Below are 16,486 nucleotides of genomic sequence, written 5' to 3'. Positions count from 1 at the left end.
GTTTACCAGAATCACGGTTAGAAAGTCACTCTTCGATTTTTAGGTACTCTTTACCAACTTTTAGTTACTGAATCAATCAAGCCGTTGTTGGATTTCAATTCTGAAGCTTGTTTACCCTCTTTGATTAAGACCCCGTTCAGTTGACAGATGCATTTGTTGCGTTCTGCTACGCTTCCTTGCTAGTATTTAGTTTTGATCATTTTGCAATGCCACGTGATTTTTGTCTTTCTTTGATTTGGATTTCTCACTTTTTTGTGATTATTCCCTTCCGAGCTGTGCGTGTTAATTAACAATTACAAGGCTAGCGTGACATCTCCAAGGATTGCTTAATTTTAATTCCCATTGGTAATCATCGGATTCAATAAAAAAAACTTACCTAACCGCTACATTACCACCAAACCTCTGGTTGGATAGAGCCATTTAAAGATTTCGAGAAATTTGAAAAGCAACGAAATTTAATTCTTCAACTGAGTTCCACTTGGGAAAACTTCTCAAATACAAATATGCTCAAGACTCCCTCTTTTTTACCAGCTTAAGAGAGCCTAAGCTAATTTCACGTTTCTTTTTTTGGCAAATCACCGGTTGATTAAATCAGAACTCTTGACTAAAAGGAAAAGTGCTCCAATTGTTCCTCAAGTTTAGTAGTTTATGTTCTTAACTCGTTATGATTCATTTCCATATCCAGTGCCCACCCAAAACATTTAAACTGGGTAAATTCAATAAGATGTCTACAGACTAGGAATATAGCATTCTTGCTTCAACTATTTGATGCTTGGTTGAATTTAACACACAAATCTAGGTGCTGTACAGACCTACACAAATCTAGAATATATTCCGTTCAAATATTTGTGTTTGCTGAATTTAGTACACAATTATGAGGTTCTGTGCAGACCTACAAAGAACTAGGAAAATAACTATACAATCTCAGATTATTATTTTCTTTTTAATAGGCTGATTCATATATACATGACATAATAATGAATGATGACAATTATGATTTGCATAGCTAAGATGACGAGCAACAGCAATAAAAATCTAGAGCAGAATAAAAATTAGCCGTGACTCAAACGTCTTCAGTTTGTTGCCTTGCCATGACCATCAGTATCTTTATCACATCATGGAAAATAATAGCACCCTGACTGCATCCAATCGGTGGAAAATGAAGCCATTTTCTGCCTCCATCCCATTAGCACTCTTCAACTGCTCATCGTGCATGGGTCTATCCGCGTTGATAGTTATCATCTCTCTCTGGTTCAACTTCATATGATGAAAGCAGCTTTCTCTGCATAAATTATGATGCATGTACATCAGAAAAGAGGATGATCATCATATTATATCAAGTCCCTTATTATTTTTTCTTTCCTCTTAGAGATTTAATTGGGGTGTCTTTTCAGCCAATTAACTCCACAACACAAGTCATACTAGTCACAAATTTTTTAAACACCAAAATAAATTAATATACGATCTGAACATAGATTTTGTGAAATGCGTCTGTTTTAAACAGTAATGATAGCAAACAAATGCATCCATCAAACAAAAAAACCTTGAAGTCAAAACCTTCAGATGTAATAGCAAATATAAGATTCAGTTGAAGTATGGAGGGAAAAAATATGCTGAGTATGAGTCAAATAATAATTAATAGTAGCCTCTGAATTTGATGTTTCTTGATGGATCCCAGCTCAAGGGCAAAATGAATAAGAGTACTATAGGACATTGGTAGTAGGATGAGAAATGAAATGCTATATAACAGGCACTCGACATGCCTTGTATTTCACAAGTACAATGTTGACAGCAACAAAACATTGGAGTTAACCAGTAACTGCTACTGATAATTGTTTTTTTTTTTGTTTTTGCTGATGATAATTGCTTCTAAATACTCTTTTGTTTCCTTTGCTGAGATGATAAAGGAAATTCAATAATAGGAGAGAAGAAAAAAAAATATAGGATAGAAGAAAAGATGTCTTGCAACAGCAACCATGAAAATCTTACTCCAAATGATATGGGCACTAAAAAATGAAATAAAAAGATAGGCACTTTACCAAAATGAACTCTTATGGTGCTTATACAGCATGACAATATGACATGCTAGACATTTATAGCAATCTAAAGATCAGTGCATTAATACTTACATGATCCTCAAAATCTGGGCTAGTTAAATTGATGGACAGGTTTCTCATTAACAGTAGCACCTAAAAACAGCCAAGGACATTTTGTAAGTACTTTTGAACAAGCATAAAGTCATTTATACAATTGTAGTAGACACTAGTCAATAAGTCAGGTTCAAATAAAGCTTTAATGTCAACTTAAGGAGTATCTATAACAGAATCCAATCTAGCTGAGCAGAATAGCAAATATTGGAGTGGAGGAACATAGACATACCGTCTCAACATCTATGCGGTCCATCTTTTTTAGTTTCTGCAGATGCTCAGTTGCATTTGGGTCAAATACACTGCCAATGAAGCCATATACCTGAGTAAAATCTGGAAGAACTGCATTAAGAAAAAAACATTTAACTATTAATTAAAAAATCAAGACAATAATTAATATAAAAGAATCAATAATACTAATATACTATAAAAAGGAAACTTGGATGACAAGAAAAAAATGATTTTTTATAAGGAGTTTTGCAAGTCTGTCTGTAAGTGGGTCAAAGTGGGAGTTTGTAGAAAGCTACTCAAACAGCTTTCAAGACATGATGAATATTTAGATGAAATGAGTCACAAAAAAATTACACTCAGCTTTTCATCCATGAAGCACATAAATTTTAAAATGATATGTCTTGGACACAGGATTCCATCAAATGTAATAATAAATAAATTGAAGATACCAAATGAGAAAATATCAGCAATATACAATTTTTCAGCATTATTTAGAGTACCGTTGAATTCAAATAAAAGCTGGCAGCTTATAATTTTGAGCATTTCAGTTATATCATAATTCAAGTGAAAATTTTGGTGCATAAGACAATCATCCATGTCCAAGATTGAAAATTAAGTTAATTCAACCCCACATAGTGTAGGGTTTATTATACAACTGTCATAAAGTACACACTGAGTATACATTATATGCCACATTCAGCACAACCTATATTTATAACAACACTCCATAAAAATGCCATGCATGCATGTAATCAACAAAGAAAATCAATTTGAAACTACTAAGGAAAACCACTAAAACCTTGCCTCTCAATGGATGGATTTTATTCCCTTGACAATTAGATTCACCAACTGGCCACACTTTAGGAGTGCTTTCACCGCTACTGCAAGGATTATTCACTTTTGTCACTGGAATAAACATTTAATGTTGCAAACACAAGAAAGTAGTTAGTATCTTTTAATTTTTTTTGGCAACAAGTATATTCAATAACCCATGTTTACTTTTCATGAACAAAATTACAGGATCAATATAAGCAAAATTTAAGGTAAAGAAAACTGTAGCATTTAATACCAGGAGATAAATTGGCAGTTTGCAAGGTGTTGTTCGACCAGGACGACGCAACAGTGTTCATAATAGGAGTTTTAAGCATTGGTGGGGCATCATTCTTCAAGATATATCCAGGTTCAAGCAAAGCAGATGAAGACTGAAAACGTCCGGATACTTGTGAGAGTACTGGAGCTGCCAGATGTCAATTATAAATAATTAGATATAAATGCACTTAAGTTGTCTAAAAAATAAATGGTGAAAGATTATGACCATTTTTGGAAGCTTTTTGAGGATATGGATGGGCAGCTTTTCTTTTAGGCCGGGGTGGTGGAAGATGTTCACTTGTCCCACTCTTCTGAACTTTTAGAAAGTATTTCTGTGCATGGCTACGTATCTACAAAGTCAGTAGAAATTATCATTAGTCCTTAAACTAAATTACAGTGTGTTTGGGTGAGGAATTCAAAGAGGCATTCAATTATTAAGCAGATTTAAAATTCCACATATCAATATGACTTATTTGGATATCAAATGCAGAGAATGTTAATGATGGAAATTTTAAAGGGGATTTTTTTGAAGTAAAGTGAAGGGATTTCTACTAACACCTAAAATAAAAGAATTTGGAAATTTCTCTTCTCTGCCATAGTGTCACTGTAAACTCTCTCACCTCCGAATTTTAGTGCATGCTCTGTCTGTGATGCACCTGTCTCACCCTTCTCTTTCTCTTTTGCACCTCTCTTCCTCTCTATCCCTTTTTTAAGCCTCCCTCTATTCCACACCTCTTTTCTCACCTCTCTCCCTCACTCCCCCCTCTCTCTCTTCCACACCTCTGTATATCCAAAGCCATTAGCAAATATGTATTGCTATAGTAATATAAGATACAAATTCACACTTTTATTGTTATTAAATGGTTATCAATATTGACTTTTTTTTCTTCTGGTTAAACAATATTTTCATAATTACAAATTATGTTGAAATCAGAATACCAAGTACTTAATATTTGATTTTGAAGTTATTATGTATGAAAAAAATAGTATAGTTAACCATTTAAAATTTTGCAAATTTTCTAATTTATAAACTATTTAAATTTTTTATTATTTAAAAATTGGCTAATGTTTCTACCTTAAGGCATGGACATTATATCGAAACTTCAACCATTAAAACAACTCATATATTCAGATTTTCAAGCCAGCTCAGCTCCAGACACTTGTCTCAATCAAAACAAACAACCAAGCATTTTCCCACTAAATGGGATTGGAGGCATGGATCAAATTACATTATAATATTCTTTCATAAATAATGTCTAACATAAAATACAGCTCCCTGTTAACACTTTTTCGGTTAATCAAAAGGATCAGCATGTCATCAAAAGCATTTTGCATTATTTTCTTGCCAGAAGCAAAACCATTCCTTACTCTGTACCTAAAAGTATAAAATTTTAGTGCAGTAGATTCTTTATAAAACTTTTATCATGCTTTGCCCATTTTCTGCTCTCACATGCAGAGGCATGTTAAAGATTACAAAAACCATTCCTGGATCTGCATTTAACAGCTACACTTTTAGTATAGTTGGTTGGGTCACATTTTTTCCAAGAATAACAAAGTATGATATAAACAATGGTTATAAACATCTAATAATAGTTTAATAATAAAAGATTAAGTGTCAAATGGTGGGCTAAAATGGGCATTAGCCTATTAGGTTTATTTTTTCTCATAAAAGATACAACCTTTTTATTAATGGACCAGGAAATCGACAAATCACAAATCATCCCTACCAGAAGACCCATCTTTTGACATTTCATTTCCAGCAAGATATAGTGGCAAAATTTGAAAACAGCATAACCAATTAACCACATTTAATTAGTGAATACCCCTTTTCTTGCCATGGCTCTGTTGACTTCCCTCCCAAAACATTGAGAATAAAAACAATTTTAACAAGAAAATGAGAATGGATACTTTCTAGGTGCAGATCTAGACTCAAATTGAGAAAGATTAAAGATAATTCTACACTTCAGGCAAAGAAAGTTTTTTTGTTCAATGAGAATTACCTGTATAACACTCTTTGATCCAACAAATGCTTCAATCTTTTTCCAATCACGATCAAACCTGAAAACAGAAATGAAGGGGAAAAAAAGTGAGGATAGTGGCAAATGGCGACCCCAAGATAAAGAAAGGGGAGAAACAAACACTAGCTTTAATTTGAAACACCAAATTCCTTGTAAGGGATAGGAATTAAGTCTTGACCTTTCAATGGAGCTCTCCACCATAATAATGCGATGATTTACAGCATTCTCAAGTTATTACCAAAATTTTATATAAAAAGCATGATGATTTGAAGAGTATTTTGGCTAAAGAAAACTGCCCAAATTTCCAAGGGTGTCTCTCAACCTTTAAATTTTGTTGTAAATTTTGTTTATGATTTCTCTCTGGTGACCTAATAGATGTTTCAAGGGAAGTTCCATTATGAAAGGCAAAAAGCTTACATAGCTTTGCATTTTTAGTCACTTTGGCTCACTAGCTCCTTCTCCTTTTTTTAAGAAAAAAAAGTGGAGCTCTTGTCTTTCACCTAGATATATTTCCTATTTCTACTTACTATAATATTTTCTTCTACAAAGAGAGGTAATAACTTTCCTAATATGATCATATCAAATAAAACTAAGAGGAATCTACACTAACCTGGCTTTAGGTCATTTTGTGTCATATCATGACTATGTTACTACAATCCCAAGGAGAGAAACATATTGTCAAAATACAGGCATTATTGGTGTAGGAAATCTTATTAACATACTAAATGCTCTTTAGATTAATTAGTCCAATAATTGTTTTCTTTTTTCAGGTCTATTTTTTTTTCCAGTTGTGATTGCCAATGTCTTTGGGCCTATATGCACCTATTCTTCCCAATTTATTTATTATTGTAAGGAAAAAGAAGTTTTAAATTGTGGAAGGATCAGAATGAAAATAGTAAATAGTTCAAACAGCTTAATCCAATTAGTCCGGCTGGTCATATTTGGGAGCCAGGCCTGGTCAGAAGGGAAGCAGAAAGCCATCTTCAACTGCTTAAACCGACAACCACAATTGTATTTGAAGAAATCAAAGGATTAAAATTTATGTGGAATAGAATTTCCCAGTTGAACCAACTTAGTTTTTAGTGCAATTCTGGTTCTGCTGTTCTAGTATTGAAATTATTGAGCATTGTCCTAATGTCCCCAATCCCCATTCTCTCTCCTCAATAATGGACATTCCAACCATGTTTAAGAATTAAGATTCTCACTCTACTATCACTTATCCAATTGATACCTCAAACTCAACTCCTTCAACGTGGCTTGTAAGCCATGCAGGGTTTGAACCAATAGTCCAATAGTGATAATTTGACACCATAAAGAAGAAATAAATAATATCAATTCCAGCTTCTAACAAAAACAATCTAAAATGAATAAGAAACTAGCTCTCAAGATCATTTCTGATATTCTCTCTATCAAAGCATCTCATCACAATCTTTCATACTTTCTAAATTCTAACAAGAAAGCATGCTAAAATAAGCAAAGGGACACTTATGGGCCAGTTCAATTTTTTTTAAAAAATGTTTTCTTTTAATTTCATGTTTTTAACTAATAACTACCATTGGTAAAAAAAAAAAAAAAAACTAACTATCGAAGTACCACTTGTTTTCACTTTGTTTTCTATTTTTCTCCTATTTTCATTAACAATTACACTTTATTTTCACTTGATTTATATTTATTTATTTATTTATTTTCTAGCATTTGTATTTCGTACATAAATGGAAAAGAAAAAAAAGAAAACATTGAAAATGGAAAGCAAAAAGACAAAACATTTTATCACACCAAACACGCCCTCAATTCACCATTGCATTTACTGTGTTAACTCGGCATATAAAATCAAGCTTTACCCTATCCATTAACCATTTCCATTCTAACACATTGACCCTAATAAAAAAACAAATCCCAATTCATCCCCAAAACCCTAAATCTCGCACCCTCACACACAATTCAGCTCGTGCAACTCAGAGAACCGCCACCGAGCACTAAAATTCAACTAACCAAAGCTTCAATCGAACTCTTAACCTCAACCACTGAATTCTCAGAAGCAAACCAAAATTAAAAAGAAAAATAAAAAAAGGAGCGAACATGATTACAGTTGAATTGCTTCGAGGAACTTGTCGTGTTCGGGTTCGGTCCAGTTCTCCCGCGACTTGGTGATGGTGTAGGGCTTGCGGATCTTCTTGGCGGCGTCCTCCGGCGAGTTCGCAGCGGTTGCGGCGGAGACGGAGGCGAAGGGAGGCATCCCAGGAAGAGGCATGCCACCACTGGGATCCAAGTAGAATCCCTCGGGCGGGTTCGGGTTTTTGGATACCATTTTCAAAGATTTTAGAGAGAAAGAGAAAGGGAGAGAGTTAAATGCGGGATTTGTGGCGAAACGTATACCAAATTTATGTGACAACAAATGTTAGGTGCATTGTGCGGAACTGACGCTAAATATAGAGAAATATTCAAATTTAAAAATATAGTACATTTTAATACAGCACTTCAAAATAAATATATATATATATAAAAAGCAGAATAAAAAAGGTTATAATTTGTATTTTTCGTCAATTTAAAAATCAGTAGTTAACTGTCATATCTGACGGAAGAGATTAAAAACGTTGATGATATAAAAGTTTAAGGACCGATTAAATTTCTGTTTAAAGATTAAAAATATAATTTTTTTTATTACATTAAAGAGACTTTTATTAATCATCAAAATACCGATAGTCAACTATTAAAATAACCCAGTCAATATATGCTAAAAATTAAAATTATCAATTTTTAAAAATTTAGGAACTAGAAAAAAATGGGACAACAAAATTATGGATTATTAATTATTGGAAATTAATATGACAATTTATCCGGTGTATGTTTGGTTTCACGTTGAAAAAAAAATGATTTAGAATTTAAATTTGATTTTAAATATATTTTTACACATTTGGTTTTATGTTGGAGAAAAATTCATAATTAATTAAGGAATGAAGTAATTTTGAGTAATTTCCGTTGAATATAAAATTTTGTACTAAATTCTATCCATAACTTGATTTTATAATTAAAACATTCAAATATAAATACATTACTTCAATATCAATTTTACAAAATCAATTTTATTAACGTTCTTTCAAACACACTTAAAAAAAATATGTGGTCCTTATATACAAGTGTGAAAAGCCAATTTGATAAAAAAAAAAAACGAACTGAATCAGTTCTAAATTGTTTTAACTAGTTTAATTTTAAATTCAAATAATAAAACTATTTTAAAAAAATCAGCTTTTAACTAAATTAGTTTTAAATTGATTTTAAGAATGAAACTGATTTCAAACTAAATTTTGAATTTTTTTTTTATAAAAATATCGGATTTGGATGAAAAATGTTTTGGTTAACTAACGAATTTTATAAAAATAATTTGATTAATCGAATCACTTTTATACAACTTTTCATATTTTGTTCAATCCGATATGATTACAAACCGATCCAGTCCAAATCATTTTATTAAAAAATATGACAATTTAAAAACAATTTTTACATAATTTAATCACAAATAATAAATTATCTCTCAGCCTTCCCTCAAATTTATAAGTAATCTACCTTGATTTCTCTCCTTCTCAGCCCAATAAACTAACAGATAATAACACTAAGTCACTCACTTTCTCATTATCTAACATTAACAACTGAGAAAACTAACATAGTCATAAGTTTGAAATTCATTTAATTTGAACAGTTAACAACTAGATATTGGAAATTGAAAACTAAGAAAGACAGACAACATAGTCTTAGGAATTTTTAGACATGTTTATATTATGATCAATATATTGAGATGATCATAATAATCTAAATATATTATAGTTATTATTATAATATATTAATTACCGGATTATTCTTAAGATTTTTAGTGTCTTGAGCAGAGTGAAAATTATATCCTGGAAGGAAATAATATATCATATTTTTCTCTTTAAGTTTAACATTTGTCTTAAATTGCCAATTCTCTTTAAGTTTAACTAATTACTGGTAATTATTTCCATAAATAAATTTCATTAAAAATTATTTATTTTAAAATAAATTTTATATAATTTTAAAATGATTATATGAATTTTTTTCTTAATATTAATATCAACTAAATAATATTTTTTGTGCCCTCTAAAGATGGGACTCAGAACCGTCGCTCGCCTCAATTGTGTCCAGGACCACCATTGATTAATTACTACATAATAATATATTATAATATTATTCTTAATAATTATTATATATGAAATAACCATGTTAATATATATAATATGATTTCATTATAATAACCAAAGTCAATTAATATATACTTCCATAAATTATGATATGACATTTTTCAATATAATATTATTATTCAATGTTATTATAACGTCATTTTTAATATATGATTATATATCATAATTATAATTAATATCGTTAAAGGATATATTAAAAATAATATTCCATTGAATAATAATTATAGGATAAACCATTAGCTGGTAAAAGCTATTATTATAATCTTTCCAATTTGTGATTTGAATTATATCATTGTAAGTCTCTTAACATATATCCATATAAATAATTAATTTATATATATCATAATATTTAATTAAATTCATATTTTTTTATTTATATATTCTCTCTATTTAAGTTTGTAACAAATTATACAAGTGATATATGTTATATTTGCACAATGTTATCATATATCCTATTACAACAAATTTTTCACCATTGATTGAAACATATATAGTGTCCATATGAATCGCATTTAACTTCGCTACGTGTCACAACAAATTTCGCTTAGAACCACAGACACCAAAAGAAAACAAAGTAGTAATACCTTCTTATTCTCTCCTTCAGGGTGATCCGAATAAATCTGAGTTTGAATCTCTTTTTCATGATTTCCTTTCTCCATTCCAACACTTGTGAGTAAAAAATAGTGTAACAACAATCTGAGGGATTGAAGAATCTGAAACAACAACCAAATGTACTATTCTTCCAAGCAACGCATCATCACTTGGTTGATCTTAATCATGATTGTTCTCTACATCCTTTATTCTTCAAATTTTCTTCTCTTAACCAAGGTCAAGAAGGATTGTTCTACCTCCATTCATTTAGATGAAGCCACCCAAGAACATCTTGAGATGAGTGGTAATATATCCTCAACTACAAAAACCATTGAAAGATCAAATGTTGAAGAGGGCAACAATGAAAAGGAGGAGGAAGAAGAAGAAGAAGAAGAAGAAGAAGAAGTATCCCTTGACCAGTTATCTCAAAGACAAGACACGAAGCTCAAACACATTGTTTTTGGGATAGCTGCTTCATCCAATTTGTGGGACATAAGAAAAGAATACATAAAAGTGTGGTGGAAGCCTAATCAAACAAGAGGGGTGGTGTGGTTAGATAGCAAAGTGAGGACTCAAGCAAATGAGGGGTTACCAGAGATTCGAATTTCTGGGGACACCTCTAAATTTAAATATACAAATACACAAGGGCAAAGATCTGCTTTGAGGATTTCAAGGGTGGTAACAGAGACATTGAAGCTTGGAATGGAAGACGTGAGATGGTTCATGATGGGAGATGATGATACAATATTTATTGTGGATAATGTGGTTAGAATTCTTTCTAAGTATGACCACACTCAATTCTATTATGTTGGGAGCTCATCTGAGAGCCACGTTCAAAACATTCATTTCTCTTATGCTATGGCATATGGTGGGGGAGGATTTGCTATAAGCTATCCATTAGCCAAGGAGCTCGCAAAAATGCAAGATCGTTGCATTCAACGCTACCCTGCTCTATATGGAAGTGATGATAGAATGCAAGCTTGCATGGCGGAGCTAGGAGTTCCATTAACTAAGGAACCTGGGTTTCACCAGGTAATTAATTATTCACCTAAATATGTTTTTAGTTTCTCTAAGTTTATTATTTTATTAGTTTTGGTTTCAGTATGAAAAATAAATTTAAGCCTTAATTATTTAATTTTATTGTATGTCAAGTAATAATATCATTATTAGGAGTGCTTGGTGATTTGATTCTTTATTTCTTGAAGAATCTGAAATTTGCATCATCATGTATATTTCTTCCTTGCTTATGCAGTATGATGTGTATGGGGACCTTTTAGGCCTTCTGGGGGCGCATCCTGTGGCTCCACTAGTGACATTGCACCATCTTGATGTGGTGCAACCAATATTCCCAATGATGAATCGAGTGCAATCCTTACAACAACTAATGAAATCTGTTAAGCAAGACTCAGGTAGCGTAATGCAACAATCAATTTGCTATGACAAGAAGAGATATTGGACCATCTCTATTTCATGGGGCTATGTGGTTCAAGTTTTGAGGGGAGTATTATCTCCTAGAGAGTTGGAGATGCCAACACGAACCTTTCTAAATTGGTATAAAAGAGCTGATTACACTGCATACTCATTCAACACAAGACCTGTGACAAATAAAAACCCTTGTCAGAAAGCTTTCCTTTTCTACATGAACAGAACACGATATGATCCAGTTAGGAAGCAAATTATTGGTACATACTATCGTTTCAAATCTAGACCTCCTTACTGCACTTGGAAAATGGAGTCACCAGAGAAAATCAATTCCATTATAATTTCAAAAAGACCAAATCCTCTTCGTTGGCAAATGGTAAGAATGTTTTGAAACTTGCACTATTATAATGAGATATCACCAACATCTCTTGTTTATTTTCATTATACGTATTAAAAAGTGTATACTTTACTAATTTATCAACATATATATTGAAATTAATGAATCCTCTTGTTAACTGAACGTAAATTTGTTTTTGCAGTCACCAAGGAGGGATTGTTGTAGAGTTTTACCATCACGAAAGAACTCAACTATGTATATATGGGTGGGCAAGTGTCAGCAGGGAGAAGTTAGTGAATTGAGTCTTTAAGGTGGAACTGAGATTCCAAACTCCAATTATTATTTATAGCTAGATATAGACGAGCTATAGAGGCATCTTAGTTTTTTTAAATAAAAAAATAATAGTAACAGAATGTACTAAGAAGTATAAAGTTATATAAATACTTGTTTTAAATTTAGAATTTTGTTATACATTTAATTTTATTCGTTATTTAGATTTTTGGTTAGGATCATTTTACTTGAATTTGGTACATACAATTCCAAAATTTTTTCTTAATTTTCACTATATGTAAATTTGCCTCTTATAAGTATGCAAGAATGTGCCGATAACTCAACAAATTAAACCCTTATGAATCTTATTTGGTTCAAGCCAATCCAATGTGTTCTAACATTGTGAATAATAAATTTTAAAAAGTCAAAACTTCTCCAATAATATCGAGATGCACTAAGAATAGAAAACAATATCGTATTAGTCTTTTATCATTATTTTAATTGTTAAAACTCATATGATAAAAAAATATTATTTTCAAACATGTAATACATGTGAAAAAATAGAACAAATTACACAATAATTAGAAGTCCAAAATACGATTTTGAAATGCATTATAATCAACATAGTCATTTTTATGATAAAGGTCTAGTACATTGATGGTTAAGAATTGAAATATATGCACTTGACCCTTTATTAAGTCAAAGAAACTCATTTATTGTAATTTAAATTCATAGAAATCTCATCATTTCTTAATTTTTATGATTAGATTTTGCAAAATATTAATTCTGTATGTGTCTTTCTTATGACATTACTGACAATAATGTATTTTTGAAAGGATGTAGCTATTTTGTTTGTCTTATAGAATAAGTTGACACATTTTATTGATGTTTTGGAAATATTTAAATATGAAATAATATGAAGAGTATGACATTCATTTAACATTACAAAAAATCGAAATTTAACGTCAGTTAAACATGTCACTTACCGGGAGGTTTTGACTAAATTTTTGTAATACACTTAATGACTGTATTAATAACCGACGTTAGTAAACTACTGTTAAGTAGCGATTTTTTTTGTATGTAAACTTATACGCAAGTGTTACTCAATAGACATGGAAAAGAGATAGATTAAAGACAATTGTATATACGATAACAACTTATCCAAAATATTAGAATGAATTAAGAACTGAGATTTCATGCAATTTTATAAAAACGCAGAAGATCTTTTTGCAATTATGAAACAAATGTCCTATAAAGTGTTAAATTAATAAACTAATGTACAATAAATATAACAGACTATATTTCACTAAAAAAAATAACGGACTATACAGTTATATATGTTTTAAAGGAAAATAAAAACTTAAATTATAAACTCACATTAAAAAAAAACTATTTTAAATTTTTAAGAAATCATTATATGCTTTTGTCAAAAAAAAGAAGAAGAAGAAATCATTATATGCTATCTATTAACTGTGCAATAAATGCAGCTCAATAGTTTATTCCACTAATATGTAAGTTAAGTTACCAAACAACACTTATTTTGAGCGAAAAAATAGTATGCTAGTGTACATTACTTTTATAATATAACGATACAGAGTTAGTACCAATATTTATTAATTAGAAAAAAATATATTAAAAAAAGCCTATAAAAAATGGTCCATGAAATCAAATCAAGGTTTGGGAGTAGGTTACGTGTAATGATGGTGTTATCACCTTATAAGGTAACTACCACATTGGTTATACAAATAATAACCTATAATTAAATGTACAATATAAGATAACTTAAAAATATATATTTTACTCCTTTTAAATACATAATTTTTTTTCAAGTAAATGAATAATATTTATTTACAATGAAAATTAAATTATGAAAAAATAAATTTAGTCTGAACTTGGTTCTTGCTTCTATGTATCTTCTAATGTAATGAGAAACCCAAGGTCACATAGTTTGTTTTGGATTTGGATCCTCTCCTTTTTCACTTTTAACAGAAGAATCCTATTAGTAAATCTCACACACTCATAATCATAATGTATAAAGTATCGTATAGGGTTGAAAGAAAAACCCGCAAAAACTTGTGATGCTGGTCGGTGCCGCTATAATTTGGTGGTGCCTCAACTATATATCGCTGTAATTCCCTAAACGCAGTGCAATGGCAATGCAACACATATAAGAGTACAAATGGAGACGAAGAAGAAAGAATAAGATCTGAACAGAACTACAACGGCAATTTTACTCTTGGGCCAGCGACCATGACGGTGATGGTGCATGTTCACACAATGTTATTTGCCTCTCTTTGATGGAAGTTTTATTTTCCCATAATGTATCTTAATTTTTAGTCTAATTTATTTTCAGATGATTGATTTAATCTCATTAAAAAAATATATCTCTTTAAAATATAAGGTTCTATTGTTCCGATGGAGAGAAAAATCATTGGTTTTTCAGCAAATTTCCAAATGAACAATTGACAATATTAACGTAAAAGAAGGGAAAATGAGTTTTTGCGAGTTTTTATTTCAACCGTAGAGTAAACTTTTTTTTAATACTCGCAAAAACCCAAGTTATGTAATTAATTTTATCATATAAAAGATAATTTGTTTTGATAATTTTTTAATTTTTTATATTTACAAAAAAAATGAGTGATCCATGCATTGATAATTGTTTGGTCCGCAACCTATCAAGGGCTAGTCTAAACAAAATTTCAGTCCACTATTAAATTAGAAAACTCAATTCAACCCCAACAACAAAATGTTGATCCGTGATTGATTAGCTCAATAAATCGAACTAGTGCGAATCAACAACTCTAGGTTCCCGTCACGTTTCAGTTGCGACAACCGCATTAAAAAATGAGATGAATTATAAACACTACTTTTGAGTTGTGACAAAATGACAATGACTTAGAAAAGAGAGTACAGAAAGACCACGCTTCCTCGATAGACTTTAATTTGCCACAGAATGGATAAACATTGAAGTACCATATATTATCCATTAAATGATAAAAAAAGAAGACAATCTCTACTTAATTTCTTAAATCAAGCCAACCACTGAGCAAAATACAAATCATATATGTGCATGCAGCATCATGGTGAATCAATGATTTATTGAAAAAAAATTGTGTATTTGTTATTTATTTTGCAGGGATTGAATCAATTTCTGTTGACGTTAAAGACATGAAATTGGTTTTATTGGGTGAGATTGATCCAGTGAGTGCAGTGTCAAAGCTACGAAAGTGGAGAAGAAAAAGGACCCTGCAGAAGTGCATGTTCCTCTCTACAAAGCGTATCCCCTTTATTATCACATGCCACCACCACTCTATCTGTATAGTTAAAATTACTTTTATCTGCTAAAGTTTAGAATATTAGAAAGATTGATAAAAAAAAAAAAAAAGACATCGTAGTAATTTGTGTTGGTTTTATTTCTTTGATGCAAGGTCTATTAGAATATATATTGAAGGTGATCGTGTGTCCAAGGGAGTAAATAAACATGTATGTAGTACTGTAATAGTTAGTAGTGTATGATTGGACTTTGTTTGTCATATTGTAAATGTTGACAAAATTTTGTTGGGTTATTCACGAGTAATAACAAATGATTTGAGTGGAGAACACATTCGAATCTTAATACTTTAATTTTTTCCATTACTTTGAAATTTAAAATCATCTATAGTTATTCGATTTATTACTATTAATATAATAATAAAATTTATTTCACCTGACTAATTATATTATTAAAAATGGATATTGTTCCAATTTACGAAGACTCGAAAATTAATAAAGAATTGTCTAAGTCATATAAGGAGTATCGAATACCCTCTCAAGCTTTATTTGTTGTTTTCTTTTTGCTGGAATGCTTTATTTATTGTTTTGGAGTTATAAGGTTGATTATTGGTTGAATAAGAAGAGTGATAGGGGTGTTTATGGGTCCAAATAATTTGTGTACCCAATCCAACCTAAATAATTGGGGTTTGGGTCAAAATTGATGTGACCTAATTAGATTTATTCATATATAGGATGAATAACAAATTGTATATTTTTTACTCATGACCCAATCCAATAATAATATGAGAAAATTATAAATTTCTTTGTGCAACAAATTTAACATTGTATGTAATTTTATTGTAAATTTTTATAAAAAAAATTCTAAAAAATATGAGAAAAATATGCTTTTGAATT

At 30.7% G+C, this 16,486-nt stretch overlaps 1 protein-coding gene and 1 pseudogene across 2 annotated transcripts; one reads left to right on the top strand and one right to left on the bottom strand.

Moving 5' to 3' along the window:
• Positions 1–803: 803 nt before the first annotated feature.
• LOC114389066 lies at positions 804–7,893 on the bottom strand (annotated as a pseudogene). Its single transcript, XR_003661690.1, has 8 exons — positions 7,573–7,893; positions 5,468–5,525; positions 3,694–3,817; positions 3,448–3,615; positions 3,183–3,284; positions 2,380–2,489; positions 2,130–2,189; positions 804–1,282 (listed from the first exon to the last, which is right to left on the bottom strand). The product of XR_003661690.1 is annotated as a protein REVEILLE 6-like (transcript).
• A 2,531-nt stretch (positions 7,894–10,424) lies between these two features.
• LOC114389530 lies at positions 10,425–12,391 on the top strand. The gene is made up of 3 exons (XM_028350217.1): positions 10,425–11,322; positions 11,543–12,088; positions 12,252–12,391. Exons 1-3 carry the CDS (start codon positions 10,429–10,431, stop codon positions 12,357–12,359), a joined length of 1,548 nt encoding a protein of 515 aa, XP_028206018.1. The 5' UTR covers positions 10,425–10,428; the 3' UTR covers positions 12,360–12,391.
• Positions 12,392–16,486: the final 4,095 nt, after the last annotated feature.

Source organism: Glycine soja, chromosome 16 (genome assembly GCF_004193775.1).
Source record: "Glycine soja cultivar W05 chromosome 16, ASM419377v2, whole genome shotgun sequence".
Classification (NCBI taxonomy): Eukaryota; Viridiplantae; Streptophyta; class Magnoliopsida; order Fabales; family Fabaceae; genus Glycine; species Glycine soja.
Note: the sequence above shows the minus strand (reverse complement) of the source record. Positions and strands in the feature narration are given on the sequence as shown.